The following is a 26,876-nucleotide window of genomic DNA, read 5'->3' as shown; positions in this document are numbered from 1 at the left end:
GTACGTGCTCAACTTTATCCCTTACATCCCATCCCCTTTCCTTCTCTCCCCCACACTTCCTCGCTGCTAACCTCGCTCGGTCTCTCAAGTGGGGCAACGCTGCGGCTGTGAAAGGGGGAGAGGTAAGAGGGAAGACTATGGGCGGCGGCGCGGGCATATGTGTGTGTGTGTGTGTGTGCACTTCTCTCCCGCTCTCGCTATCTCTGTGAGCGTGCGTGCACAGAGGCTCGATCATCATTCTTTTCCTTTGTGCTTCGCATGTAGGCGCCAGTCGTTTTCGTCGTGATGCTTCTGTGCGCGCGTGTAGCGAAGCTGTCCTTGACGCGGGTCGATGCTGGGACATATCTTCTCAAAATTTCAAGAAAGGAAGCAAAAGACACGCGTGCCAACTCTCCCTTGGGATGCCCAACACCCTTGCGGGTGAACCGACATGTTGTGTGAGGCCTCCCCCCTGCTTCTTTTCGTCCGACATGCACACAATGCACTTGTTCTTGGGAACTGCCCACCATCGAAAGCCCTATCACTTCTTGCCTCCCGGTCGGCGTCCTCCCCTACCCCGCACCAACTGCACAGCTCGGCGCACCTTCCTCACCGAAGTCTACCTTTGCTCTCTATCTCCCTGTTTTCGCTCTTCTTCCCCATCCTTCCGCCTTCACTGCCTCTTTCCATCACTGCCTGCGTGTCTGCCACATCGTTCGCCCCACCCCCTCCTCTCTTCTCCACAGTCGACAACAGCAGTCATCGTCTTCTATCATCCTCTTCTTTGTCTGGAAGCATATTTCTTGCACCTTTTCCCACACATTCTGTCTCTCTCTCTCTCTCTCTCTCTCTCTCTCTCTCTGTTCCTCGCTGATCATAATGGCATCCGCAAACCCCCGCAACCAAATCCTGGCCAACGCCCTCGAGGCGGTCGGCAACACCCCTTGCATCCGCTTGAACCGCGTCCCACAGAAGCATGGCATTCGGTGTGAGGTCGTGGCCAAGTGCGAATTCTTCAACCCTGGCGGCAGCGTGAAGGATCGCATCGGCAAGCAGATGGTACTCGACGCCGAAAAGAACGGGACGCTCAAGCCGGGATCCGTGATTGTGGAGGCTACAAGTGGCAACACTGGCATCGGTCTCTCCATGGCGGCGGCGATCCGCGGCTACCACATGGTGATCACGATGCCGAAGAAGATGTCGCACGAGAAGGAGACGACGCTACAGTCCCTTGGCGCCGAGGTGATCCGCACGGAGACGTCTCTTCCGTACGACCACCCGGACAGCCTCATCGGGGTCGCTCGCCGCCTGCGCGATGAGAAGGGCTATGTGCTGCTGGACCAGTACACGAACCCCAGCAACCCGGGTGCGCACTACGAGTTTACTGGCCAGGAGATCTACGACCAGTGTGGCAGTAAGGTCGACATGGTAGTCATCTGCGCCGGAACCGGTGGCACGATCACTGGAGTGGCCAAGAAGCTGAAGGAACTCATCCCCGGAGTCATCGTTGTCGGTGTAGACCCGGTCGGCAGCATCATCGCCGATCCCGAACACCCCGGCGAGCCTGTCATGTACCACGTAGAGGGAATCGGCTATGACTTTGTGCCAGATGTGTGCGAGCGTAAGTACGTCGATCGCTGGGTCAAGACGCGCGATCAGGAGAGTTTCGACCTCGCCCTCGAGCTGCACCGCGAGGAGGGTCTGCTGGTCGGCGGTAGCAGCGGCTCCGCGATGGCCGGCGTGTTGGAGGCAGCCAAGGACCTTCGCCCGGATCAGCGCTGCGTCGTGCTCATGGCGGACGGCATCCGCAACTACATGGGGAAGTTTGCCGATGTCAACTGGATGATCGAGCACGGCTTCCGGCAGGGTGAGGTGACCCGCCCCACCTACGACACGCTGAAGAAGGAGCTGGAGGAGGTCAAGGCGAAGCTGGCCAAGTACGAGAGCGGCACTCAGTAGAGAGGCAGCGGCAGCAAGAGAGAGAGAGGGTGAGTGCGAAGGAATGAGGAGAAGGCAGAATGGATGGGGGTCCAGGCTGATCGAGGGGACCACCGCGTGCCTGCGTGCGAGGTACCCCCTCCCTCTCCCCCACATCAAAAGAAGAGAATACCGTTATGTTGTAGCAGCTTTCCAGATTAAATCCTCCCTCTCTTTCTCCCGTGCCGCCACGCCATGCTCTGCCCGACGCTCCTCTTCTTCCCCCGCCCCGCACCATACATCCTTCTCTGTTTTTCCTTAATGTTTCCGCCACAGCCCCCTTCCTTCATTCGTCTACTCCGCAGCGGCTTCTCCACCGTTGCGAGCCGCTGCTGTGTCTCGTGTGGATTTGCACACTTCACTGTGTCTTCATCCATCCCTGTTACACCGTTTCTCTCTACCATCACCGCCACCGCCACCGCCACCCGTTGGGATGCATCGATGTGTGCTGCTGCCCCTTCCAGACCCCGTTCCGTCGTCTCTCCTCTTTCCTGATTGCCTGCGGGGTATGCGCCCTTGTGTGTATGCGTGTTTATATGCCTGCATGCGAAGGCGGGAGGCCGGAAGACTTGTAGGCTCCAATCCGTCGCTCTCTCCCCGATTCTGAAGGGAGCTGTTCGCCACCTCTTCTTCCGCACGTGGGTGCCGGTGGCCCCTGTGCTTTCTTACCCCCCTCACCCCCTCCCCCTTCCTCTAGTTGCACCCTAACTCATCGTCGAACCCATCTTGGAATAGATGGAAAGACGATAAGACGATGATGAGTGCGCACGGGCCAGTGCACATTGGTCGCGGCCGGTGTTTGTGATGCCTTCGCATCTTTTCCGCCTTTCACCACCGCCACCTCCTTCACCTCTCTTCGCGGGCGCGCTCTTCCATCATTGATGCTGTGCTGTGCATACGTACTGCACATATACACGTACACCAATGTGTGTGTGTGTGTATGGACAGCACGTGTGAGCGCGCGTCTGGGACTTGCTGTGTGTGCTTCTGTGTGTTAGTCTCTTCGTGCCCACCCCCTCTTTTCTCATTGCCCCTTGAAAACAGAAGATCTCGCTCTCGCTCTCGATCTGTGTGTGCGTGCGGGCGCGTGTGAGCTGTTTCTTTTCATGCATTTGACTACGTTGACTTCTTCACACGCCATTCTTTGCTTCTCCTGCTCGCCTCTCCCCTTCTCCTGAATCGAAGCGCGCCGTGGTAGCACGCTCTCGCTCCTCATCAGCGTCATGCTCTTCTACGTGTGCGAGTCGGTGGGGTCGAGAGGTGGGCGGGTGGGTGGGTGGAGGAGGCGTTGTGTGTTCGGTTTTTGGTTCTCCTTACCTGTTGCGTGGGTCTTCCATTGCTGCCGCGGCTTGGGTTTGTGCCTAGCCCAAGGGCACCTATGCAGGCACAGCCAATAGCGTGGGTGAGATGGGAGACGTTAGATGAGGTGGACGGGTGGGCAGGTTCGAGAGGAGAAGGAGAGACAGAGTAGCGACAGCAGAGAAGTCGAGAAGAGCTCTCGTGTAGGCATGAGAGCTGCAGAGGCCGACACATGGGGCACCGCGGTCTCTGCTTGCTCCTCCTCTGCTCATATCACCCTTTTTAAAGCAACGAGGAAGGAATCAAAACACGATATTCGACGAAGCAAGAGGACGTGGCAGCAGTCTGCGGTCTCGCCACGTCTCTCCTCCAGTGTTTCTTTCGCCTTTTCTCTGTCGGCTTGTGTGCGTCCCTCACGTCGTGCATCCAGGCGCGAAAAGCAGGAGCGCCATCTGATGCACACATACCACAGACGGATGGCGACGAAGAAACAGACAGTGAACCCTCATACTAAGATACGCACGCAGGCGCGCGCACACGCGCGCGCACACACACACACACACACACATGGACACTACCGCGCCCACGTAAGTTTAACGTTGAAAGTGAAAGAAAAAGATAGCGAGCGAACACACATCAGCGAATGGTGCGAGGAACATCTCTGCGTAAAAGAGAAGGAAGCACAGAGGAAGAAAGCAACGCGCAACACGTGTTGCCCCGATGCGTTGATAACACTACCCCTCCTCCTCCTCGAAACAGTGGAGAAGATACAACACTGCTGAGCCGTTGTGTGCCGATGGGTGTGTGCATATGTGTGAGTGTGTCCGTGGGGGAAGGGCGGGTTAGCGGGACGGGGTGGTCACTGCGCCCGTGTTTGCCCTGCGTCGACAGATGACTCGGCGCATTGGCGCATGCGTGGAGGCTTGAGGAGTGCTAAGAAGGTCATGAGTTGCTCCTCGTGCGCGTAACTTCTCTGCCGCAGCTTCGGCACACGTCATCCGCTTCTCTTCTCGCCCCCTCCCTCTCTCCCTCTGACGACGGACGGACAGCCTTGCGTCGCGGGAACAGACTCTCGCGCACACGCCCACCACCACCCCCAACGCAGTTCCATGCGACGACGACAACGACGACTCTCTCTTTCTCGATAGCACTGACTCTTTTCCTTCGCTCTTTCACCATTGCGTGCGTTTACAGCTTTCCTCGCCCACGTCGGCAGCTGCGACTCTTCAGACTCTCTCTATATAAATATACTGCCTTGCAGCCCTCATCTCATTGCTTCGCTCCTGCTTCCTGCGTGCGAGCCGTGTGCGGGAGCGCGCGCGTGTGTGTGTGTACTTGACTCTGTGTGTTGGTGTGGAGGCTGCATCAACAGAAAGACAAGCGAAAAAGGCAGACGGGACGCACGAGAAGGGGGCCTTTGCTGGTGCTTCGAGGGACATCCACCAGCGCTAACCCCCGCTCCTACCTTCTTTCTCTTCGCCAATCCACCCTTGACACTCCCTCAACGTCGAACCCGCCTTCACGTTAGCAGAAGGTTTGACGGGAGGGGAGGGCTGCGTCAGCACCAGGGACACATTACACGTGACATCAAACAACAGCGGAGGAAGAAAGCGAAAGCCAGACCATCTCATTCTTGCACGCACAGCTCCACGTGGCGTGCGCCTCCTCCATCCTTTCTGCGGGATACACTTGCTCCACCCATACAACCACACACACACACACACACGCACAGAGAGAGAGAGAGATACGTGCAACTATACAACACGAATACTATCCCCCATCCCTCATCCCCCATCCCCCATCCCCCTCGAAAAAAAAGAAGAACGACGTGACTTCGCTCGCATCTCTGATTTCGTACACCACTCCGCACTCTGCTCTTATCTTCTTGAATACCCACCTCGGCGGTCCACTTGGGGGATCGCTCGCCCCCATCCCCCATCCCCCCCCCTTCATCTCCCTCTCCCAGCGTGGGCGGCTCGTTTCTGTGTCTGTCTGCGCCGCTGTCTCTCGACCCCTTCGCATCTCACTCTGAGCGCTCTCTTGACTGGCTCTCTCTTGTTTTTTGTTCGTGTTGTGGTATCGTAGTTGGCTTGCCTCCCCCTCTTCGTGCTCCTCCCTCCCTCCCTCCCCCAGTGCACTTTCCCTTCCCTCAAGCGTCAGCCAGGCGCACACCTGTACGCACCCACTGTGCGATTTCACCGCCCCCCTTCTTTTGGCTTTCTCTCTCCCTCTTTTTCTCTCGTTGCTATCGTCGTCGCCGTGAGGGGTTCCTTCTCGCGTCGCGCCTCTGCTCTTCTTCCCGTTGTATGCGCAGGATCTGTGGGCGTGTGCTCGGAGGTACGTCTTCTTCTGCTTACTCCATCCGCGCCTCCTTGCCACTGTGGCCCCCCCCCCTCCCCCCGCTCCCTTCCTCTTCTCTTCCCTTTACTACTCGCACTCGACAACCGTTGTTTGTGCCTGTGCGCTGCCTCGTCTGGGTGGTGCGCGTCCCGCCAACGAAAAAGGAAGTAGAACGAAACAGCGCGCGTGGGGCGTGCTGGGTGGGACGTCATGGCGTCCGTGGAAACGAGCCCCATTAGTCGCCTTGACTTTGGTGGCAGCACAAGCAGCAGTCGAAATGGTAGCGTGAGGAGCAGAAGCAGTACTAGTAGGAGCGGCCAGAGCGGCGTGCTACACGTGGACAGCGCTGACTACCACGATACCATCAGCCCAGCAGCGTCGTCGCCGTTTCCAGAATCAACTTTCGCGACAGCTGCGACGGTGGAAGGTGGCCCTGCCTTGATTGGAGTGCCTTCAGCGAGTGGCTCGGCCATGCGCCATACTGCGTCGAGCGGGGGCTTCTACAGGTTTGCGGCCACCGCATCCTCGCCATTTCCGCAGTTGCCTGCTCGCTGGTTGCGGCAGCCGGACGCTTCGTCGTCTCCTTGGCCTCTGCAGCCGCACGACCAAAGACAGCAACAGACGGCCACAACGCGGTCACCAACACAAGCTTGTGACAGCACGTTAACGGCTGCTGTAGCGAGTCGCCATGCCCGTCCGGCTCCGGCCTCGCCATCACCTCGTGCAGACGGTGACATTGCTGCAGCCGCTACCGGCACCGCCGGGTCTGGGCGATCGTGTGCCTCACCGCCGCCTCGCCGGTCACACACAGCGACCGAGGAGCGCCTATCAGCACTGTCTGCAGCTCTCCCGCGCCCTTTTTACTTTCAGCCGGTGCGTACAACAGAGTCGGTCTGCGTGGCTACGACGGCGTCCTCGTCGGAGTGGGTCCTGCTGAATGTTGGCGGCCGGCTCATCACAACGACCGTCGGCACACTCATGGCGGATCCTGACAGCGTGCTGGCGTCGCTGTGTGCGTGCCTTGTCCCCTCGCCAGGGCGGGGCGACATCGTTGCCGGGAAGAAGAGCGGTGCACATCGCAGCGCCCCAATCACAACACAGGAGGCCTCGGGGCGCTGTGGTGCCGTCGCCCACGCGACGCCGCCTGGGGAGGAGGCGCCCGAGGGCGGAGTTCGGTGCGACCCGCTAGGGCGTGACAACCGCACTCACTCCGCCAACCTCGCCGACGGCCGCGACGCCGACGGCTTGCGCAACAGAGCAGCAGAGAGCGGTGGCGGCGACGCACAGACGCTGCCGACGGAGGCAGCGCCGGACGCGGAGGTGCCACCGGCCGCGGTGGATGGACCGCAACATGCGCCCCAGCACGACAATGATAGCGTGCAGCGGGACGGGGATCGCTCCTCTCTGTTCTCTGAGCTTTACACATGCCACCACCCATTGCACCACTCTATCGCCTCCGCTGCCCCGACCTCAGCAGCACCACCGCCGGCGCTGCAGCACGTGTCGCACCAGCATTCTTTGCGCTCCGTGATGCGGGAGTCGCTGCCTGACTACGTGGCAGCTCACACTCCGCCGGCAGTCAGCATGCCAGTGGGTGCCAGCGTTGGCGAGGGCGGTGACGGCGAGGCGGTAAGCCCGCAGCAGACAGCCTCTGCCATACCCCTTGACACAGACGGCGCCAACGCCATCTTGCTTGACCTGGACGCGGACTACTTCCTGCCGATCTTGAACTACCTGCGTCACGGTGCTGCCATGATCCCACACTACCTCAGCATGGCCGGGGTGCTGGCGATGGCGGAGTACTTGAATGTGATGGGGCTAGTGCGGCTGCTGCGCGGTCCACCGAAGCCGCGGCGCGTGATGTTGTTCAGCTGGGGCTCCGGCGGCAACGGGGAGCTGGGAACCCATGCCACACGAGACGAGCCGACGCCGACCATGGCGCAAGTGACGCCGTTCGGCGTGCGGGTGTGCGAGATTGCGCTGGGGGCGAACTACAGCTGCGCTTTGAGCGACACTGGCAGCATATACACTTTTGGCAACGGAGAGTGGGGCCAGCTGGGTCTCGGCGGAAGCGGCTGTGTCGTGCGCGGTGGCAGCAACTCCACAGGTGGTGGCGGGGGCGGTGGCAACGGCACCGGCCAGGATGGTGTCGACGTGCCGGTGGAGCTGCTTATCCCGCGCCGGATTCCGCTGTTTGAGCAGCTGCCGGCGGTGCACGTGGCGGCCGGGTACGCGTTTGCTATGGCCATTGTGGAGGGCCACCACGTCTACTTCTGGGGCAACAACAACCATGGCCAGAGCGGCCGCGGACGCGCCCACTTCGACTTGCCGACGAAGAAGGTGGATGCGCCAGTGCTGGTGGACACGCTGGAGGGCAAGCGCATCATCCAGCTGAGCTGCGGCAGCTTCTTCGCGCTGGCGCTAAGCGATGATGGCTTTCTGTACAGCTGGGGGCTGGTGGACTGCGTCGGCCTCGGCACGCCGGAGGAGGTGGAGCGTCGCTATCGCGACGTCCTGGGCGAGTCCCTCAGCAACGAGCGCCGCGCTGTCGTGCTGACGCCGCAGCTGGTCACCGTTAAGGGCAGGCGGCGAGTCACTCCCGGCGGTGCGGCCGTGACTGCGCCGGAGCGCATTGTGCGCATCCGCGCCGGACAGTGGCACAGTGGCGCTATCAATGAACACGGAGAGCTCTTCACATGGGGTGTGGGATATCAAGGCCGGCTCGGGCACGGCTCCAAAGCCCCAGCCTACGTGCCGACGCTGGTGCGCGGCGCGCTTGAGGGCCACCGGGTAGTGGATGTGGCCTGTGGCTCTTTCCACACCGTCGCCCTCACTGCCGCGGGTGCCGTCTTCTGTTGGGGTGACAATGCGAGTGGGCAGTGTGGCACCACAGCTGGCAGCCCCGACGCCTTCACCGCGCCGTATCGGGTCGTGGGTCTCGAATACGTGGCTGGCGGTGTGGCTCGCAGCATCGCCTGCGGCCGGCAGCACACTGTCGTCGTGATGGAGGGTCCGCAGCCGTGGTGCCCGCAGCCATGTTGCCGCGCCGACGCTGCCGAGTCTGGGTACCACTCCCATGCGCAGGTCTACTGCTTCGGCGAGGCAACCCGCACGGCAAACGCGACCGGCTCGACTGCCTCTGCTGTGGCCGCGGCTGCTGTGAGTGGTGCGACGCGTGGCACGGTTTCCTCCAGCCACATCGGGGTGTCCGTGGCTGCCATGAACGCAAGCACTCTGCCTACCTCTCCGGGCCACGGCCCGTATATGACGGGTGGTGCTGCCGGCGGCTACCAGCCTGCTCTCGCACCTGGCGGTGCTGCTGCTGCGTTCCCGACCCGCTCGCCGCTCCCGTGCATGGGAGGCCATCATCACCCACACTATCAGCTCGTGCCCGGTCTGCAAAATGTTGATGTGCAAGGGGTCGTCAGCGGGCTGCACCACACCTTCGCCTACGTCGAAGAGCTCTGTGGCGATGCACTGCGAGTCGCTGGCGGATTCGGCGAAACGTTGCCTACTGCGACACGCGGCTGGGAGCACCGGCCGAGCTACGCCCCTTACCCACCTCCGCTGCTGCCACCCCAAGCGGCAGCGGAGAGCCACGTGAGCCACTCGGCATTCACGTGGGGACCAAGAGGCTGCAGCAGCGGGGGCACTACTATCAGCTGGGTCAGATCATTTGTGCCCCCAACACCGGCATCGCAGCGGCCACCCTCCGCGTATCGTGACCCGTGGGCGGATGCCCCGGTCGAGAGCAGCACGGACAGCGTCGGCGGCCGCATCGTGCCACTCACCAGGACTCGCACACTGCACCCGACGTCCTGGAGCAGCGACGGTGCACCGACGCCTTTCACAGGTGCTGCTTCCTCGCAGCAGCACCATTCGCTTGGCGAGCCCCCCTAACGCGTAGAGAAGAGGGTGCGTACTTGGAGGTGAGTCGCGGTAGCGGCGACAACGGTCGACTTGCCGCCTCTGCTGATGCCGTTTGAGTAGGACAGGGGCCGCCCGAACTTCGACGGACTTATGCAGGGGCGACTGTGAGCGTTTGTGTGTATGTGTCTGCCTTTCACTGTCTTCGTGTTTTCCAGGCTGTTACTGGTGCTCGCGTGCGTGTGCGTTAGTGCATATCTCGTTGTCGACTGATGACATCAGGACACTGCTGGTGCACTGGCCGGTGCCGTGTGGGGGAGAGGTTGACGCCCACAAGGGAGGGAGCAAGGCAGACTGCCACTGCAGCTCACCAGCAGAGCACCAGCGACAGCCGCGCTGAGGGGAGCCTTTCTTCCCGCTCTACGTCTACAGAGGAACTGCTCCATGCGAGCAACACGTGAAAGAGAACGCCCGCGAGAGTACGTCTATACATAGTTCTTTCCGATATAAACGACCCTGATGCGCTTGGTATGCGTGTGGGCGCATGCTTGGGAATGAGTTTGCTGTGGGTGGGGGTACTTTGGTGCGTACGCAAACGCGGTCCCGGCGCGCTTGTCCTCTTCGTTTCGGCGGTGCATCCCTCTTCCCTTTATGAGTTGCAGAGACACGGAGTTCAACCGCCTGCTTCCACGCGGGCCTGCCTCCCTCCCTTTTTTTGTGCTTTCCCGTCTGCTCCGCCACCCCCCAGCGTTGCACGCGTCGCTCGCATGCTTTCACGCCTCTGCGCCGCTCCTCGCGCCCGAACTCACCATTGATGCCGTCTCACCACACCACTGTCTCCCCTTCTCTCTTCCCGCTTCGCTCTCCCAATCTCTGTTGCTTTCGGCTCCTGCGTAACGCGCGTAGCACACACGCGGTACGCTGGCACTTGGTACACTTTCCTCCACAGATTTTGTGTGTGTGCTGTGGCTCAGATGTGCGCATGGGAGGGATATTACCACTCGGCGGCTTCAGGTGCTTGAGAACTCGCTTTCGCTCTCCAGCGCACTCCTCTCCACTTCTTCTGGTGATGCTGACGGCGCGCCTTGGAGAGGGAGCGCTGGCGACCAACTCTCGCTCGCTGACTCTCGGCACCCTCGCGTCTGATGTCCTGCTCTGCGCTGGCAAGCGAGTGGGCGCGAGTCCCTGCGGGCACCATACTTATTCCGTCCTTTGTGTACTCCATTCATTCACGTTCGCACGCATTCCTCGCGACACGGCGGTGCGACGAGATCGGGTGGACGATGGGGCCCGCCCTCCCCGCTGCCCAGTGGCGGCGCGCTCTTTGCTCTGCCTGTGAGTGCGCCTTCCTGTTGCCGTGTTGGCCGCGGATGGGCGACGGTGACCGCACAGCCCCTTGTCTCCCGTTATGTCTTCTGTCCGTACGCCCAGAATGTAGGTCTCGCCCCCCGGGCCCCCTGCGTGTCCCCAGTCGGTGGCACCGTACGCTGGAATGGCGTGTAGCGCCGCACTCTCGCCTGTGCGTGCGCACCGGCGTACGCGCGTGTCTGTGCTCTTGTATGACAGACGCGCTCGACTCCTGCCGGCATGGCCTCGGTGTAGGCGGCCCGACCGCACACACACGCACACACACGCACACGCAGCCGCCGGAGGTCGGATCGATGGAGACGGATGTGCTGACTCGCCCATGGCCGCGTTGCAACTTCTTCCCTTTCGCCGTCTCCCTCCCGCTTTCTTCTTCTCCCGGTGGCGAGGGAACAGAGGCACTCCCTTGTATTCAGCGCAACGACTGCACGGGGACGCACGCGCCCGCACAAAGCCGAGCACACGGTCAGGGAAGCGGGGGGTCGAGGAGCTGCCACCCTCCTTGCCACACCCGTATCATGGAGATTGCGAGCCGCCCTCGCCTCCCCCCTCTCTCTCTCTTCGAGCCTCCCTTCGAGCTGGTGTGGAGGAAGCGCAAGCCGCTCTGCATCCCTCATTCCAGGACGATCTTTCCCTTGCTGTTTTTGTGTACTTGTTGTCGTCGCCTTGACTCTCGCATCGTCCCTCTTCATCGCCCCGCTTCAACATCTTCATCGAAGGCAGTAAAACAGCATAGCTGAGCTGCATTCACATCTCCGTCTCTCTCTGGGTGTGTACGACGGTGCATCACGCGCATCGTCACCGAGAGGACGCACACCTCCGCACACAGGCAGTACATAGTCACACGCTTGCTCTTATTAGTCACATATATGTATATATATTGTGGGTTTGGCTCTGTTGTATGCGCTGTCATGTGCGACGCATACGCTGCTTCACGCACGCGCACACACGTACATACACAGACATAGACACAGACACAAGCGCAGGCGCAGGCTCACACAGACGGATCGGGAGGGAGAGAAGGAGTGCAGGCTAGCAAGCAAAGCAAACACACCGCGGCCTCGAAGCCAGGTGAGGAACGCTGCCTGGCTTGGCATTGTATGCTTGTGCTGTCTGCCTTTCCTCTCGCCCCACCCCACCACCACTGCAAGCTCTCCCGTCCTTTTCCATTTCACTGCTTCCTCCCTCTCCCTGCCTTCATCAATTTCGGTGCATCTGTGACCCCTTCCTTCCCCCCTTCCCTCCATCCACGCGCGCAGGCGTGCGCACACAGTGGCATCTCGGCTTCACTCTGTCCTCCCCTCCCCTCCTGGTTCTTACCACCCTTCTTCCCTTGTTCACGACTCGTCATAGCCTTACTCCTCTCCGCGCCCCACCCTTATCACTCCGACAGTTAGTTGCGGCAGATGGGGTGCTTGCTTAGCAGCTCCGTCGTGGATCGGCCCACATCGCTGACGTCCATCGTTGGCACCCCCAAGGCGAAACTTTATAACGGCCTCCTCGAAGAGTCAGGAATCATGCATGAGGGCGGCACCTGCAGCAACAAGGATTCGAGTCGGCCATCGACGAGGGCGAGTGCAACAGCCCATGGCGACAAGCCAGAGAATGCTGTCGGCACGGACAAGCCCGATAGGACGATCCCCAGTGAAGGAGATTGCATGCCAAAGTTCAAGAGAGGAAAAACGTGGCGGCTGCACTGCAGTTCTTCCGAGTCTGTGAAAGCGGCTCTAACCTCGAATGCGGCTGACGCGGCCAACCCGCTGGCCCCGATGTCGTCGGTGCACTCGAGCAATGCAGCGTCTAGTCTGGCAGATGCGCCACTGTGCCTGCTTCCGCAGCTCGCCACAAGCTCCGCTGCCGGTGCTTCGCCGTCTGCAGCGACGAGGCCCCCGAGGGGAGCCGGATACCCTTCAGGGACCGCGAGGTCGTCTTCCATTGTGTCCGTGTCGACGGCTCCTCACGACATGCAGCTCGCGCGGCAGCGGCTAGAGCCGCAGCATCTGAAGTTGCCCTCGATGGGTTCCGCCGATATGCATGCCACACGTGAGTCTTTGCTCTCCGACATTTCCGACACCCTCAGCACCGAGAGCACACCGACCCACAGCCTGCAGGACTGCCATTCTGCAAACTGTGGCAGCACCATGAACGCTTTCCTCCGAAAAGCTGAGGCCCTGGAGGCGAAGTATCAGCAGGCCCCACTGAGCATCGAAGAGGATCTCTTCGTTTACGACGACATTGTCATCTCAAAGGACGAGGCGCGCGCCAAGCAGTGGCGCCTGGCTGGTCGCAAGCCTCAGCCTGCCAACATAGAGCCGAGCAGCGACAGTGGTACAAGCAGGACTTTAAAGAAGTTCTTCTCCTTCAACGACTTTGACGTGTGCGTGGACGAGGTAGACTTCATGCCGCTGAGCCCGGCCACTGTCGAGGCCGCGGCGACGTTGGCGCGGGATGCGGTTTTGGAGACACCCAAGCACGGCTTGAAGCACATAACAGTGACGAACACGACAGTCAAGGCGCCGAACACGGTGGCTCACTTCCTGGCGCAGTCCCGCTCAAAGGAACCGAGGGTAAACCGGCCATTGCGCAGCTTTCAGGTCAATGTGCTCCTAGGGCACGCGACTCGCGTCAAGTGCATCGCCCTCTCGCCGGCCGAGACGGACTTTGCCAGCTGCAGCAACGAGGACGCCTCCATCACATTGAACAACTTCGGTGTCGGCAGCGAGGTGGGCATCTTCACGGGCCATCATGACACCATCATCAGCGCGACCTTCTCACCGGATGGCAAGTACCTCGCCACGGCCAGCAAGGATGAGATGATGATATTGTGGGATGTGACGACGACGAAGATCCTCCTAACCTTCGCGCATCCCAAGGTGGTGATCTGCTGCTGCTTTGGCCCAGATAGCAAGCACCTCGTGAGCGGCTGCCAAGACCGCGTATGCCGTCTCTGGGACACGAAGCGGGGAAGAGAGTGGATGAACTACACGGAGCACGAGGGCATCATCATTGCCATCGCGTTCAGCCCAGACGGCAACTATGTATGTAGCGCCTCGGCGGACAGGTCGCTGCGGGTGTGGTCGGCCACGACGGCCAAGACGCGGTTCCGTCTGCTTGGGCACGTTGGCATAATCCTGTCTTGTAGCTACACCTCCGATGGGCGTCACATTATTAGCAATGATGAGTCCCTCTTGCGGGTGTGGTCTGCCGAGGACGGCAGCTGCAAGCTATCTCTCTCGCCGGTCGACGTCGCTGGCACGTTGCAGCTGAACCACCGCGCGCCGAAGCTAGGATGGACGTTGTCCAGCGCCGCCCCTGGCTCCTTTACGCGATTTGTGCTGGTCGCCTGTAACAACCGCTTCGTGTACGTCATCGACATCGATACCGGACGGGAGGTGGCAAGCACTTTCTGCAAAGCCCCCGTGTATTGTCTTACCGCCGGCAGCCACGAGAAGATGGCCTTCGGCGACAGCTTCGGTAACATTTACATACTTCGCCTGATGTAAACGTGAACACCAAATGGAAAGTGAAGTCGGAGAGGGCAGAGGACTCGGCAGTACGCTGCGCGGTTTTTTCGGGTGCTTTTCTCGCGGAGGTTGTGCATGCGTGCGTGTGCAATCATGAGGGTGCGGAAGGGGGTGGTGTGTGATGTGTGGTGAGCGGGCGCGCGCTTTCTTTTTTTTTCTTCAAACAAATCACTGCTTGCGCACGTAATCGATTGGTCTGTTGTGATGTATACTACTCCTCCTACTGCGTTGTGACGCTACTGTCTTCTCGCCGTCATCTGGCTTGCTCTTGCACTTCATTATGGGTATAGGCTTCTTGTGTTTGCTGGATGGTGCTGCTCATCTTTCTCGGTATCATCGGTGCTCTGCTATTCCGTATTCCTCCTCGGAGAAGGTGCAAGAGGATATATATATATATTTTGCGTGTGGGAATGCGTGATTTCTTAGCTGCACCCACAACCGACATCCTTCGCAAGTGCATTCATGCGATTGTGTGCGGAAGTCACCGAAGGATGTCCCTCCCTCCCTCCTTCCCACCACTGCGATTCTAGCGTTGCCGTTGCTGTTCGGCTTCATGTATGTATATGAACGAGGGGGAAGAGAAGGTATGCGTGTGTGTGTGTGTGTGCATGTGTGTCTGTGTGCGACGCTGTATGTATCGGTCATGTTTACACCCTCTCCCGTATTCAGCGTCTGAGGGTGTTCATCCTTATTCGATGGAGAGGGGCACCACGGATCACCGCAAAACACGGACTTGTCACAGGTCTTGCCGACTGCCATTCGGGTTTTCTTTCTTTCTTCTTGTGTTTGGCGTTGTGTCGTGCCTCATTCCACTCCCTGCTGCCGCTGATATTCAAAAAATGTTTTGTCTTTTGTTCGCTTTCGTTCCTCCTTGTGTCTACCCCTGACGTTGTGGTGTGTGCCCTTTCGTTCCGCAAATGTCTTCGCTGTGCGTCACCGATGCCGTAAGCGCACACCTTCGTCTCCACGTTCTATCCATTCCCCTCTCACTGACGCCTGCTTGCGTGTCGCGGGCGCTCTCTCACTGTGTGTTTATTTGGAGGTGCTTCGTGATCGAGGGCACCTCGGCGTTCTCCCTAGCTCCACCACTGCTACTTTGAACGCCACCAGCTTCATTGCCGCAGACACACAAGCACCAACGGATGTGAGAGCGGTGAAGTGGAATGGCAGAGGTGGAGAGAGAGAGACGCGCGGTGCGCCGGTAACGCGTTGGCGGCAAGGACGAGAATCGGGCAGATGGGGTGCGAGAGAATGACGTCACATGGCAGTCTATGTACGTGCATCACCATCATGACCAACCGCTCTCTAGAGCGTATAATGCACCGCACATCTCGCGCAGAGATGCATTTCACTTTTCACTTGAACAGCACACTCGAACTCGCTTCTTTTCTGTGTATCTGTGGCTCTTGTGCGCGTGTCTCTCTTCGTCCCTTTTCGGCCTCTCGACGTCTTCTCCCGTCGTTTCTCTGCCATCGCCTCTTCGGCCCCGTGCTCTCTTCCCCTCTTGTTTTTGGAACTCCCTTGCACGCGGCGAGGGGAGTGACAGCGTGGAAGGAAGGGGATCATGGGTGGTGTTAGCGGTGGTGGGGGATGGCACGAGAGGGGAGGGATGCGCGGAGGATGGCATTGACTGTGGTCGTGCGCGCCGCTACGGCATGCAGAGAACGATAGGAGACATTCACGCGCGCACACACACACACACACACACACACACACATACTTATATATCTGTATGCAGAGAGATTTAGCTCTTTGGCTGCTCTCCGCTTCGTTCTCTCTCGCTCTGCCTCATGCTCCTTTGCTGTATCTCCGTCGCGTCTTGCCTCCCGCCTCACGCCGGCTCACCGTCAGCGGTGCCATACCCTCTCGGCCACCCCTGCGTCTCTTCTCCTCCCCCTTTTGATTCTTCGTTGCGCCGGCTCCCTGCTCCTCCTGCCGCACGGGCCTACGGGCACACCCACGTGCCTCGTCAGAAAGAGCGAGGGAGGGAGGGGGGCTGCCGCTGCTGCTCCGCAGCAGCGGGGGTGATGGGATTGTGTTCGACTTTCTTTGTTGTTGCTTTATCCGGTGCGTGCGTGTGTGTGTTCGCTTTACGGCCAAACTTCTTGGCATGTTCGGAATATTGGATTCACTTCGCGTCTTTGGCTGCTGCTTCTGCTGCTTGTGCTCCCGGATCACAGGAGGAGACGGTGGGATGAGCAGAGGAGAGAGGGGGCCACACCGCCTCAGTGCGCGGCCTCACAGGGTCCGGCGCACTCCACTCACTCTCTCTTTCTCTCCTTGTGGGAGAAAACCAGGCGGCCCGCCCCTGCCCTATCCCCAGCCAAGCGCCGAGCCGCTCCTCTGGTGGCCACAGGGCCAGGCACCGACGACGCGCGGGGGTCCGAGCGATGCACGGCGACTGATGCCGGCGGTCAGGTCGTGGATGGCGCGGCGTCTGGGCGACCTGCGACCGCGAGCACGCTTGTGCTGCCGACATGACAAGCCGAGTGCCAGCGTGGCTCGAAGGCATCTGTCACCCGACCCTCGCTGCGCGCTGGTGGAGGGAGCCTGCGCCACCGCGAGGGGGGTGCGCCAGGGGCGGTGGCCGGCATGACGGGGGGGGGCGGCTGTGAGGCGGCCTGCGGAGTGGGGTGTGGGTGGAGTCCGATGCCGAGGCCGTGCTCTCAGATGGCGGAGCCGGCGCATTGCTGTACCGGCGTGTGTCTAGGGCTGCGTCGCGCCACGCGCCAGGGGGGGGGAGGGCCTGTGGCATTACCGGGGAGGCTCGAGGGCGGAGGTGGACCTCGCGTTGTCTGGCAGAGGAGTGGAGTTGTCGAAGGTGAAGTGCGCCTGTGTTGTGGTGGTTCCCTTTCCCGCCGTATGTGCGACGCTCGCCTCTGTCCACCCTTCTTGGTGGTCCGGTTTTCACAGCAGGGGCTCGCGTCTGTTCTTTGTTTTCTCCTTGTCGTTTCTGCCTGTCACTCATTGGTGAAGCCCTGTGTGTGTGTGTGTGTGCTCGTGAGCGGTACGACGCGCGCAGCGTGCGTGCCTGTATTCCTGTCAACGCGTGCACATATGTATAACCGGTGTATTCTGTTACTTCCGAAGGCTGCAGATCTTAGGTTTCTTTTATTTTGCCTATTGGGTGCTCCCTCTTTCTGTGTGCAGTGTCTGGTGGGGCGCGTGGTGAGTGTGTGCGTGAGCGTGTGCATGCGTGGCTGCGTGCCTCTAGGAAACGACAAGAGAGAGAGACTTGAACGCTTGGTGGTCGTGGGGCTGAAGAGAACACCGCGCGTGCCTTATTGTTTGTGCGCGTGCAGACATGGACAACGTGTGTGAGTGTGGGTGTTCGTGAGGGATAGCAACGAAAAGAACGGAAGGAAGAGCGGGCGTGGAATTGGGGAGGGGGGGGAGACAGAGAGTGGAGGAGGAAGACACGGCTCGTGTAAAGCGGGCACACACACACACACACACACACACACACACACACACACACACACACAGACACACACGCACATGAGCACGTACGCCAGGCCCTTGCGCGTCGCGCCATGCTTTTGCTTGCTTTTGTGTCTTACAGGTATGTGCAGTTTCCGCTCTCCCCCTGTGTGTGTGTGTGTGTGTGTGTGCGTGTGTGTGTGTGGGTGTGGGTGTGCCTCCGCCTCTTTTCCGTTCTTCCGATGCCTCGCTCATCGACAGCAGCCGGAGCCGCTCCGTGAAAGCGCGAGTGATCAGAGTCGCTGCAACCTCCCCGGGTGGTCATCGCCGCGCTGACGGCGTTTCGTTTTCGGTGCTGCCCTCTCGCTGGTCTCTTCACCGTCAAACCTCTCTTTGCGTACCTTTTTGTTGTATCATTATTCCCATCCTTCATGCGGCGGCACGGGCATTGCCTGCGGGGGTTCTCTCCTCTCAACCTCTCGCACTCCCACCGGCCATGTCCACGCATCACCTCTCCATCTTCCATTGGCGGGCACACACACACACAAGCACACACAGACGTGCACTATCCATCACTGTACTCCTTGTATCCCCTTTCCACCGCCGCACACTCTCTCTTACACGTACGAACCCTTTCTCCCTAGCCTTCGCGAAGCTCATAGGCCCCCTCCCTCCCGTGTCATCCTCTCTTTATCCTTCTCTCACTTGTTTTTTCTTGCGGCGTGCTCGGAATGGCGGCTCTCTTGCCCTCAACAGCGCCACGGAGGATGCCGTACCAGGTGGCCGATCGAATCCACGTTTACGGCCGCGTGCGGCCACCTGCCTCCCCCGACGCACCGCTGTGGGTCACCGTGGACAGTAGAACCACGACGTTGCACTGCGGCAGCGCGGAGGAGGTGCTGCCGATGACAGAGGCCGTTTCGAAACGGCGGTCGCCCACCACAGCGCATGTGCCTCAATCGTCAAGCTTCACACTTGACGGCGTCATGGGCGATATCCGAGGGGGCGCCGCGCAGGCTTTCCTTGACAGCACCGCCCGTTCCTGCGTGGAAGACTCCCTGCTGAAGGGGACGAGTGCCACGATTCTGTGTTGCGGTGAGAAAGGCACCGGCAAGACCACCACTATGTTTGGCGACGTGGCCGTTCCCGGGCTGTGCCAGCGCATCCTCGCCTCGCTCTTTGCCGTGGTGGGGGCACAGTCCGAGCCCTCAACGCCCACGTTTCGTTCGGGCGTGACGATGACCGCGCCCTCCACACATGACCTCGCGTCCCTGTCCTCGAGTGGCGCAGAGGAGGAGGAGGCGCGGCGCGGCTGTCGCACGCGGTTCCTGGTCAAGCTCTCGTGCCTGGCGCTCCGTGGAGAGCACGTGGTAGACCTGCTCGCCGAGGCAGCACACGACGCGCCCTCGAGCGGCGCGTCGGCGTCGGCATCGCCGCGGGCAGCGCCACCCCCACTACCGGCTTCCTCGTCGTTATCGCTCTCTGCGAGGCCCAACATCACCATGGATTCACGAGGCAGGGTGGTAGTGCGCAACGTATCGACAGTCACGTGTTGCAGCGCCGCCGACGCCATCGCGTTGATACACCAAAGTCGTTGTGCGCCGTCTTCAGCAGCGTCGCCTAGGTCGCCTGGCCACGTTGTCGTCATAGTGGACGTCACATGCGAAGAGGGCGAGGAGGCAAGCGCATCTCACCATATCGTGCGCACGGCCAAGCTGCACCTCGTCGACCTGGCAGCCGCGGAGCAGGCGCGGCACCGCAGCCAAAGGCCACAGCCGCCGCCCTCGTCCACATCGCCCTCGATGCCGGCTGCTGAAAGCGTCGTCACATCGCACGGCGGCCGCTCCGAGGATTCCGCGATCCGGCATTCACTTGCAGTACTGCAGCAGGTCATCACGGGGCTCTCGTCTTCGTCGACGGCGGTGGACGATGCGCCGCCTACGCGGCCTCCATACCAGCAGAGCAAGCTGTCGATGCTGCTCAAAGGCCACCTTGGTGGCGGCTGTCGCACTCTTGTCATCGCGCACGTCCGGTCGGAGGAGGCGCACAGACAGGAAACGCTGGCCACACTGCAGCTGGCGCGGCGGCTCTTGTGCGTGCCAGAGCATCCTACCTCTCGGGTCGTCGAGGACCCCGTGGTCCGGGCACGCCAGCTGCAGCGGCAGGTGGCGACGCTGCAGGCGGAGCTGCGGCTGCAGATGGAGTTGAACCAGCGCGCGGCGAGCTCTGCAACAGCCCTTGCCGCCGCCGCCGCACCTGTCGATGCACCGGCGGCCAGTAACGCGAAAGGTGCGAAGAAGTGCTTTGGCGATGCCTCGGCTACAGACGCACCAGCGCGGTCGTCCAAATCCTGCACTAGACGGGCGAGTGACCGGTGCACCTCGCCGTCGCAGACACCGGCCGGGGCGGCGAGCAGCTGCCATCCGCTGCTGGGCCGCGCCGCCTCATCATCTGCTACGCCGGTCTCGGATGCCCTGACCACAGGCGTAATGAACTTCGTTGCCGGCCGGATCGCGGTACTCCCAGTCAGCACGGTGCAGGAGATGAACACGTGCTTCGAGCTGCTGCGACAGTGTGTGGCAGAGAGGGACATCCAGCTTCGCGCCGCGCTCACAGACCTGCGTACGGCAGAGGCTACTACAGCGGCTGCATTCACAGCCTTGGCAGCGAGCAGCGCGCGCAGCTCCGTTTCTGAGCGCTATTCCGGGCGATCCGTCTGCGGCGGAGGGGCCGGCCGACGCCGGATATGCTCGATACGGGGCACGGCGAGTTTAGCGAGAGACACCCCCGTCTCGGAGGGCAAGCGTCGCCTTTCGACGGACTCGACTTTGTCAACGTCGATAATGCAGCTGCCCAGATGTAACCCTTCGCGTACGACGCTACTGCATGAACCGAGCCCGACTGTGCCGGCTACTGCTGGTGTCAAGGCAGGAAAGGGATACGGCAGCGCTCCATCGGCTGCGGGGTTATCCCGAGGTGAGACCAAGGACACAGCCCCGCTTTCGCCGTTGCCGGGGCTGAGTGTCTTTCCATCAACGGGGCCCAACACCGCTGCCGCCGCAGCCAACGCGCCGCTTGCCGCTGCTGCGGCGGCGTGGTCGGCGAATGAGGGGATTAAATCTCCAGAAAACGAGGTGACCTTTGTCCCCACCTGCAACGAAGCGGCGTCTTTTAAGCCGCTCGCGCCGTCGTCGTCCCTCCAATGTGCGCGGGTAGTCTCGAGTGCACCTGTGTCGCTGATCCGCCCTTTCTCGGCATCGAAGAGCACGGCAAGTGCGTCGCGACAAGCCTCCGCCGCCCGGAAGCCGTCGACGCCGTGGGGCCGGGCGCCCACCGACTCGCTCGGACCGTTTTCCTCGACCGAGGTGAACTCCACGATGCAGGTGTGGCGATCACACTCGGCAGCTGATTCAGCGCTGCAGGCGAGTCCGGGCGAGTCTTCCGCGTTCCACATCTACACAACCCAGACAGCGGAGGGTGTGCAGCAGGTGCGGCAAGTGCGACACGACGAGGAGGCACTGGCCAGCCTAAGACTGCGTCTCTTGGCGGAAGTGACGGGTGATAACGGTCACAGCGACACAGCCCTGGCAGACGAGTGTCGCTACTACGAGGGCCAGCTAACACGACGTCGCGAGGCGCTACTGCGGAACTTTGAGTCGTGGTATCGCGCTCGTGTGCCGGCCGAGGACGACACCACTGCTGCGGCGAATGCATTGCAGGAACCTGCAGCGAACTCAAAGGCGCTGACGCTGGGGACGATGCGGCGACGGCTGCGGCGTCCTGCCACTGCTGGAAGCGCAGGGAGTGGTGGCGGTGGCGGCGATGCGGGTGTGCTCAGTGGTGTCGCCATCAACGGCGTCGGAGGTAATGGCGCCTACGAGGTCTGGGGTGGGGTCGGGCCAGTTCTGCGTCCTGCCGCCTCTTTTTCCTCCGCCACACAGAAGGAGTAGGCTGACGAGGCTGCAGCAGTGGCAATGTCGTCCGACACCTTCAGCGCTGCCGGTGTTTCGCCCGCCGCGTACTGCTCCATGTGACCACGGCACGTCGTTTGAATCTGGGCTTCGTACACGAGGTGCAGAGCTTGTCTGCCACTGCGGGTGGTGGCTGTGATTGCGTGGTGTTGTGCAACGGCGGATGTGGCTGCTGCTTGTTTCTCGCAGCAGCTGTTACATGTGCAATGCACTCCTTGCACTTAGGCATCACAAGCGTGTTGGCGAAGCGGTCATGGAAGCGAAATGGAGGAGGAGGAGGGGGTCAGGATGGCAGTTGGGCGGAGGGTGCCGGTGGCTGAAGCACGCACACGCGCACGCACAACGAGAGGGGGAGAGTGGGCAATGCTTGTATGTGGTTTCCTCTCTCGCTAGCTGTTTCTCTTATTTTTATGTCGGGGTTTTCGTCGATGTCCTTGCCCTCCCCACATGCCTCCCTTGCGTGCTCGCCTGTCCTCACACACACACACATACGCACACATGTGTGTATTTGTATGTGTGTGTGTGTGCTTTTTGTTTGTTTGAGCGCTTCCATTTATGTACAGTAGCCACTCGCACTACTTGTGCTACGTGAGAGGGAGGGACGATGATCGATAAGGACGGGAGGGGGGAGGGGGGGGGAGGATGAGCAGGGAGACAAGGGAGGGGCGTTTAGGCCCAGACGACCCAGCATACACGCTGCTCCTATTATTGCACCAGCGCACAGCCATAGAGGTGTGTGTGTGTGTGTGTGTGTGTGTGTGTCTGTGTGCTCATTCACTATGTACATGTTCTCTCCCTTCTTGTCTCTCCTCATCAGGCCGGTTTCTCTCTCTCTCTCCTTCTTCCACCTGCCCTCCCTTTTCTCGTCTCTCCTGCGCCGTCTGTGCTGCTCCCACGACACCACGCAAAAGAGGAAAGACTGCGGCGGCAAGAAAGAGGCTCACGCGGAGCGGTGATGAAAACCGAATGCTGCTGTGCTGTCCGACAGGACGCGCACACAGAGGCGGGTTGGGGGAGGAGAGGGAGAGTGATACAGCTGCTGCTGTGTATCGTTCCGTCCCCTTTTTCTGCGCGAAGAAACTCATCGAGAACATCGTATTATCGTCGGGCACGGGCTCAGACACGGTTCATCACAGATGCGTCCATGAATGGGCTAGCATGCTTCTTGTTCTCCCTACTCCCTGCCTGTCTGCCTGCTCCCTCGAACAACCCGTACATGCCCCATCTTCTACATCCAGCCGTCGCCTCCTATACCGCACACACGTTCACTGTCTTTCTCTCTCTCTCGTCGCCATCCCCCGCGCACACAAGCGCTTCGCTTACCCGCCTTTCGCATCACCCGCTCAGTTTCGACTGAAAGTAGGCGCAGGCGGATCTGCGTGCCTCGAGTCTTGTTATTTTGTGTTCTCTTTGGTATCGCCACTGTACCCACCTCGCAGCCCTCCATCTCTTTCCTCCCTGCACACACCACGCCTGCCACCACGATGGACGTCATACCGCTGGTGGCACAAGAGATTGTGGCTCGCTATCACAAGCAGGCAGGGGACCGCCCCATGGGCTCCGCCGTCACGGTCGACCTTGCAGCGCTGCTGACGCGTCTCTGGCTGCTGAAGGAGCGTGCCCGATTTGATGACGCCGGTGATGTGGCGGCGAGCGTTCTTCATATCGAAGCCCTGGCAGACGACGTGCTTGATTATCTTCTCCATCGCTGCAGTCTCCCTAGCCTCTCCACGTTATCCTTGCAGGTCCGCTGCGACACGCTGCGCACGTCTCGCGAAGAGCAGCAGCACAAGGCAGAGGTGAAGAAGGAGGCCATCCGTGTACAGCTGGAGGGGGCACTGATGTCGATGGAACCTGGGATGGTGAGCGCCGAGCAAGTCTGGAGCTCTCTCGCGGTCTGCTTTGTGCACCACTACAGTGGCCTTGGCTCACTGGCGTCGGCCGCGGCGAAGGCTGGTAGCGGCAGCAGCGGCACCTCCCACAGCGAAACTCTCTCCGCCGTCAGCGCGGCCCTCCCTCGTGCACAGGTGACTGCGTTCCTACGTCAGGACCGCGTGGAGCGGGCGGGCCAGCTGCGGCAGCTTCGTCGCATCGCATGGGGACTGCGGCTTTATCAGAAGGAGACGGGCCGCACCGCTGGCGTGGACTTGATGTCGCTGTCCACCACTGTGGACACACCGCTTGCGGAGCTTGAGGCAAAGGCGGAGGAGGCGGTGGCTGAGCTGGAGCCACGGGTGCGCCTCACGCGTGCACTGCTAGTGTCTCCGACCTGTCCTCTCGGTGCCGCGGCCCATCAGCAGCTCAAGGAGGAGTACCACCACCTGCTTCTGGTCCAGCACGTTCTCCGGCATGTGCAGTGCGGTCTTCAGCAGCTCCGCGAGTGCATGAATAGCCGCGTCATGCAGCCATACACATCACTTTTAGCTGCGCTGCGGCAGTTGATGCCGGTGAGCAAAGCGGCTGCAGCTGCGCAGGCATCCTCGTCCGCGATCACCGCCGCTTCACCGGCCGCTGCTGCCACCGCGCGTGGTGCGGCCGCTCCGAAGAAGGTGGTGTTTCCCAAGTTCATGGAGCTGGCTGACGCGTATGAGGCGGGCATGCGCTGTGCTGGTGAGCTTGCACTTTGGTCGACGCTGCTGCGCGTTGCAACAGAGTCCGCCGCTGGATACGACTCGACGCTGCCCAGAACCGCCGCAGAGGAAGCGCTCGCCCTCGCGGAGGCTGCACCGGCACCTCCTGTCACCTCTGCGAGTGCCCTGGCTGCCGAGGTCGGTGCCCTGCTTGACTCCGACGCAACGCGGCAGCGACTTCCTCCTGGTGTTCACGTGCGCTACCGCACCGACCTCCCGCTGCACACGGTCGACCCTACCGTGGCGCGGATTTACCCCGAGTCTCTGTGCGCTATGCGAGGCTACTGCCCCGTTCAACTCCTCGCCGGGTGTCCAACCGCGGGGCTGCTGATACCTGGCCAAGTCCCGTCAGAGCCTTCGTCGCCCACGCTGTCGAAGACGTCGTTGGGATGCATGGAGGTGAGCGGCAGCGTCCGCCGCGTCGCTCTGGCGCGCCCACTCTACTTCATCTTTGCGGACGCGGCTGCAATGCGCGCCTTTGCGGCTGATCCGTGGCGGTACGTGGAGGGCTGCCTGCACGTCTTCCACGCCGCCGATCCATGCCTGACTCTTGTGATGGGGAGAGCCGCCGAGCTGCCGCGCGAGCTGTACTTGGAGGGGGCGCGTGTGGTGGAGCGGCTGAGGAGTGACTTAGCAAATGCGCAGCACGAGCAAGAGAACAGGCAGAGCTGCGGCACGCAGACGGGGCAGATCGACTCTTACATCGACCACAACTACTTCTGGAACGAGTGGGATCTCCGTCGACACGCACTGAAGCTGGCCAATCTCATGCAGATGCGTACGCATTCCTCGCAGACCGCCGCGCTGCACTTCCGCCGTGAGGCAGCGACGCAGGCGGACCCGAGAAAGGACTCTGAGGCGCAGACGCTGCACAACGCGGCAACGCAGCCGCCGCATGTGGCGCAGTATCTGAAGGGGCTTCGCGGCACTTACACATCGGCGATTGAGCAGGTGCGCAAAGTCATCGAGCACTGAAGCAGATGCCGTGTCCTTGTCTCCGTATGCGCGTGCGTGTGGAGGTGTGCTCGATGTAGGGGAGTTTTTATGTGCTCGTTCTTGGCCGCCGGCTGCTTCATGCGTATGTGCGGTTGCTGCATGGCAGTCGTCCATCCTTCCCTCTTCTTGCCATCTCCCTGCTCCCCCCCTTCCCCGATCTCCTTTCCACGGACGCTCATGACTGTTCTCGTCTTCGTGGGGGTGTGGGATGAGGCAGCGGGTCGACGCTAATCATCGGTTTTCATTTTGCGTGCAGAAGTTGTGCTCCGTCGCTGCCTTTCGCAGCGCGTTCGCGGATCCCTTCCCCCTTCGTTGGCCGACGAGGCCCCGCCGGATCCTCTTTCTCGCGGGGGCATTTCTTGGTCTTGGCCCCTCGCCCCGCCGCCCCGCTCCCCAAATGACGAGTGCGCGTCTTTCTGTTTCGATCTGTGTGCACTGAATGGTGTTACCGGCATGTATACTATACTCATGTAAACTAGCGAAGACGAAAAGCGAAGGCGTTTGGTGATTTAGTGGGTGGGAGGGATTCCAGGCAGTTCAGCGTCAGTGCTCCTCTCGCCTCGCCTCACCTCTCTCTCGCTCTCGCGCATTGCTCACCGATGTTCTCTTTCTCTGTTCAGCTTGAGCGCGCACTCTTGTCCTCGTGTGTGCCGTTTACGTCCATTCCAACTCCGGCCCTCTGTTCCTTACCCCCCCCCCCCCCCCCCCCCCACACACACACACACACAACCTCCCTCGAACCTCATGACCTTTGCCCTGTGCTTGCACCATTTATCTATCTGTCTATCTATATATATATATGTATATATATATATATATATATAGATGCATGCGTCGTGCTGCAACGGACGGTGCACTTGAAAGAGACGAAGAAGGGTGCAGAGCCCTTTCTCAGTGTTGTCTCCCTTCTTGTGCGCGATGTGGCGCACGTCATCGGCACGGATGGTTCACACGGAGATGATTGCGGCAGCACTTCCGCCTTTCAAAGAGAGAGAGGCAAAGCCAGAGACGCAACGTAAGACGAGCAAACGTGTTATTCGATATCGTTGCCGCCATTGTCTCTGCAGCCTCTCTTTCATTCTTTCTCTCTCACAGTGCGTCGACTTTGTGATGTGCTGAGCATCCTCGCCTCTCCTCTGAATCGCGCGGACGGCGTGACGTGTTGGTGGCCCATTTCGATCACACGAATGTGGGCACACGCACGCCGTCTTCCCCTCCTCAAACCACCTTGCCTCACTACTTCTCTTTGCCTTTTCTCTCTCTTCGGGTCTGCTGCTGCCCCCCTCCCCCTCCGCAACCATCCTCCCATCGCCTGCCAACGGATGGGCATCCATCGCGCTCCATATATATATATATATATATACGTAAATATGCACACACACATACACATATCTACATATGGGTGTATACATGATCAGCTCGCTAGCTCTTCGCAACGCACTTGCTTCGTTTTTTCTTTTGTTTGCTTGTCAGAATTGTTTGAATCCGCGTTTCCCTGCCTGCGTGCT

The 26,876-nt window shown here is 60.6% G+C and overlaps 5 protein-coding genes across 5 annotated transcripts; all 5 read left to right on the top strand.

Annotated features, from left to right (window-relative positions):
- Positions 1-858: 858 nt before the first annotated feature.
- CYSB (cystathionine beta-synthase) lies at positions 859-1,938 on the top strand (the record flags this gene model as incomplete). The annotated part of the gene is made up of 1 exon (XM_001682227.1): positions 859-1,938. One exon carries the CDS (start codon positions 859-861, stop codon positions 1,936-1,938), a length of 1,080 nt encoding a protein of 359 aa, XP_001682279.1.
- Positions 1,939-6,066: 4,128 nt separating this feature from the next.
- On the top strand, positions 6,067-9,495 carry LMJF_17_0240 (conserved hypothetical protein; the record flags this gene model as incomplete). Its single annotated transcript, XM_001682226.1, has 1 exon — positions 6,067-9,495. One exon carries the CDS (start codon positions 6,067-6,069, stop codon positions 9,493-9,495), a length of 3,429 nt encoding a protein of 1,142 aa, XP_001682278.1.
- A 2,849-nt stretch (positions 9,496-12,344) lies between these two features.
- Positions 12,345-14,330, top strand: LMJF_17_0170 (conserved hypothetical protein; the record flags this gene model as incomplete). The annotated part of the gene is made up of 1 exon (XM_001682225.1): positions 12,345-14,330. One exon carries the CDS (start codon positions 12,345-12,347, stop codon positions 14,328-14,330), a length of 1,986 nt encoding a protein of 661 aa, XP_001682277.1.
- Positions 14,331-18,502: 4,172 nt separating this feature from the next.
- Positions 18,503-21,721, top strand: LMJF_17_0160 (conserved hypothetical protein; the record flags this gene model as incomplete). Its single annotated transcript, XM_001682224.1, has 1 exon — positions 18,503-21,721. The coding sequence occupies one exon, from the start codon at positions 18,503-18,505 to the stop codon at positions 21,719-21,721; it is 3,219 nt and encodes a 1,072-aa protein (XP_001682276.1).
- A 1,505-nt stretch (positions 21,722-23,226) lies between these two features.
- On the top strand, positions 23,227-25,347 carry LMJF_17_0150 (conserved hypothetical protein; the record flags this gene model as incomplete). The annotated part of the gene is made up of 1 exon (XM_001682223.1): positions 23,227-25,347. The coding sequence occupies one exon, from the start codon at positions 23,227-23,229 to the stop codon at positions 25,345-25,347; it is 2,121 nt and encodes a 706-aa protein (XP_001682275.1).
- Between the last annotated feature and the right edge of the window lie 1,529 nt (positions 25,348-26,876).

The sequence above is a fragment of the Leishmania major genome, chromosome 17, assembly GCF_000002725.2.
Source record: "Leishmania major strain Friedlin complete genome, chromosome 17".
Classification (NCBI taxonomy): domain Eukaryota; phylum Euglenozoa; class Kinetoplastea; order Trypanosomatida; family Trypanosomatidae; genus Leishmania; species Leishmania major.
Note: the sequence above shows the minus strand (reverse complement) of the source record. Positions and strands in the feature narration are given on the sequence as shown.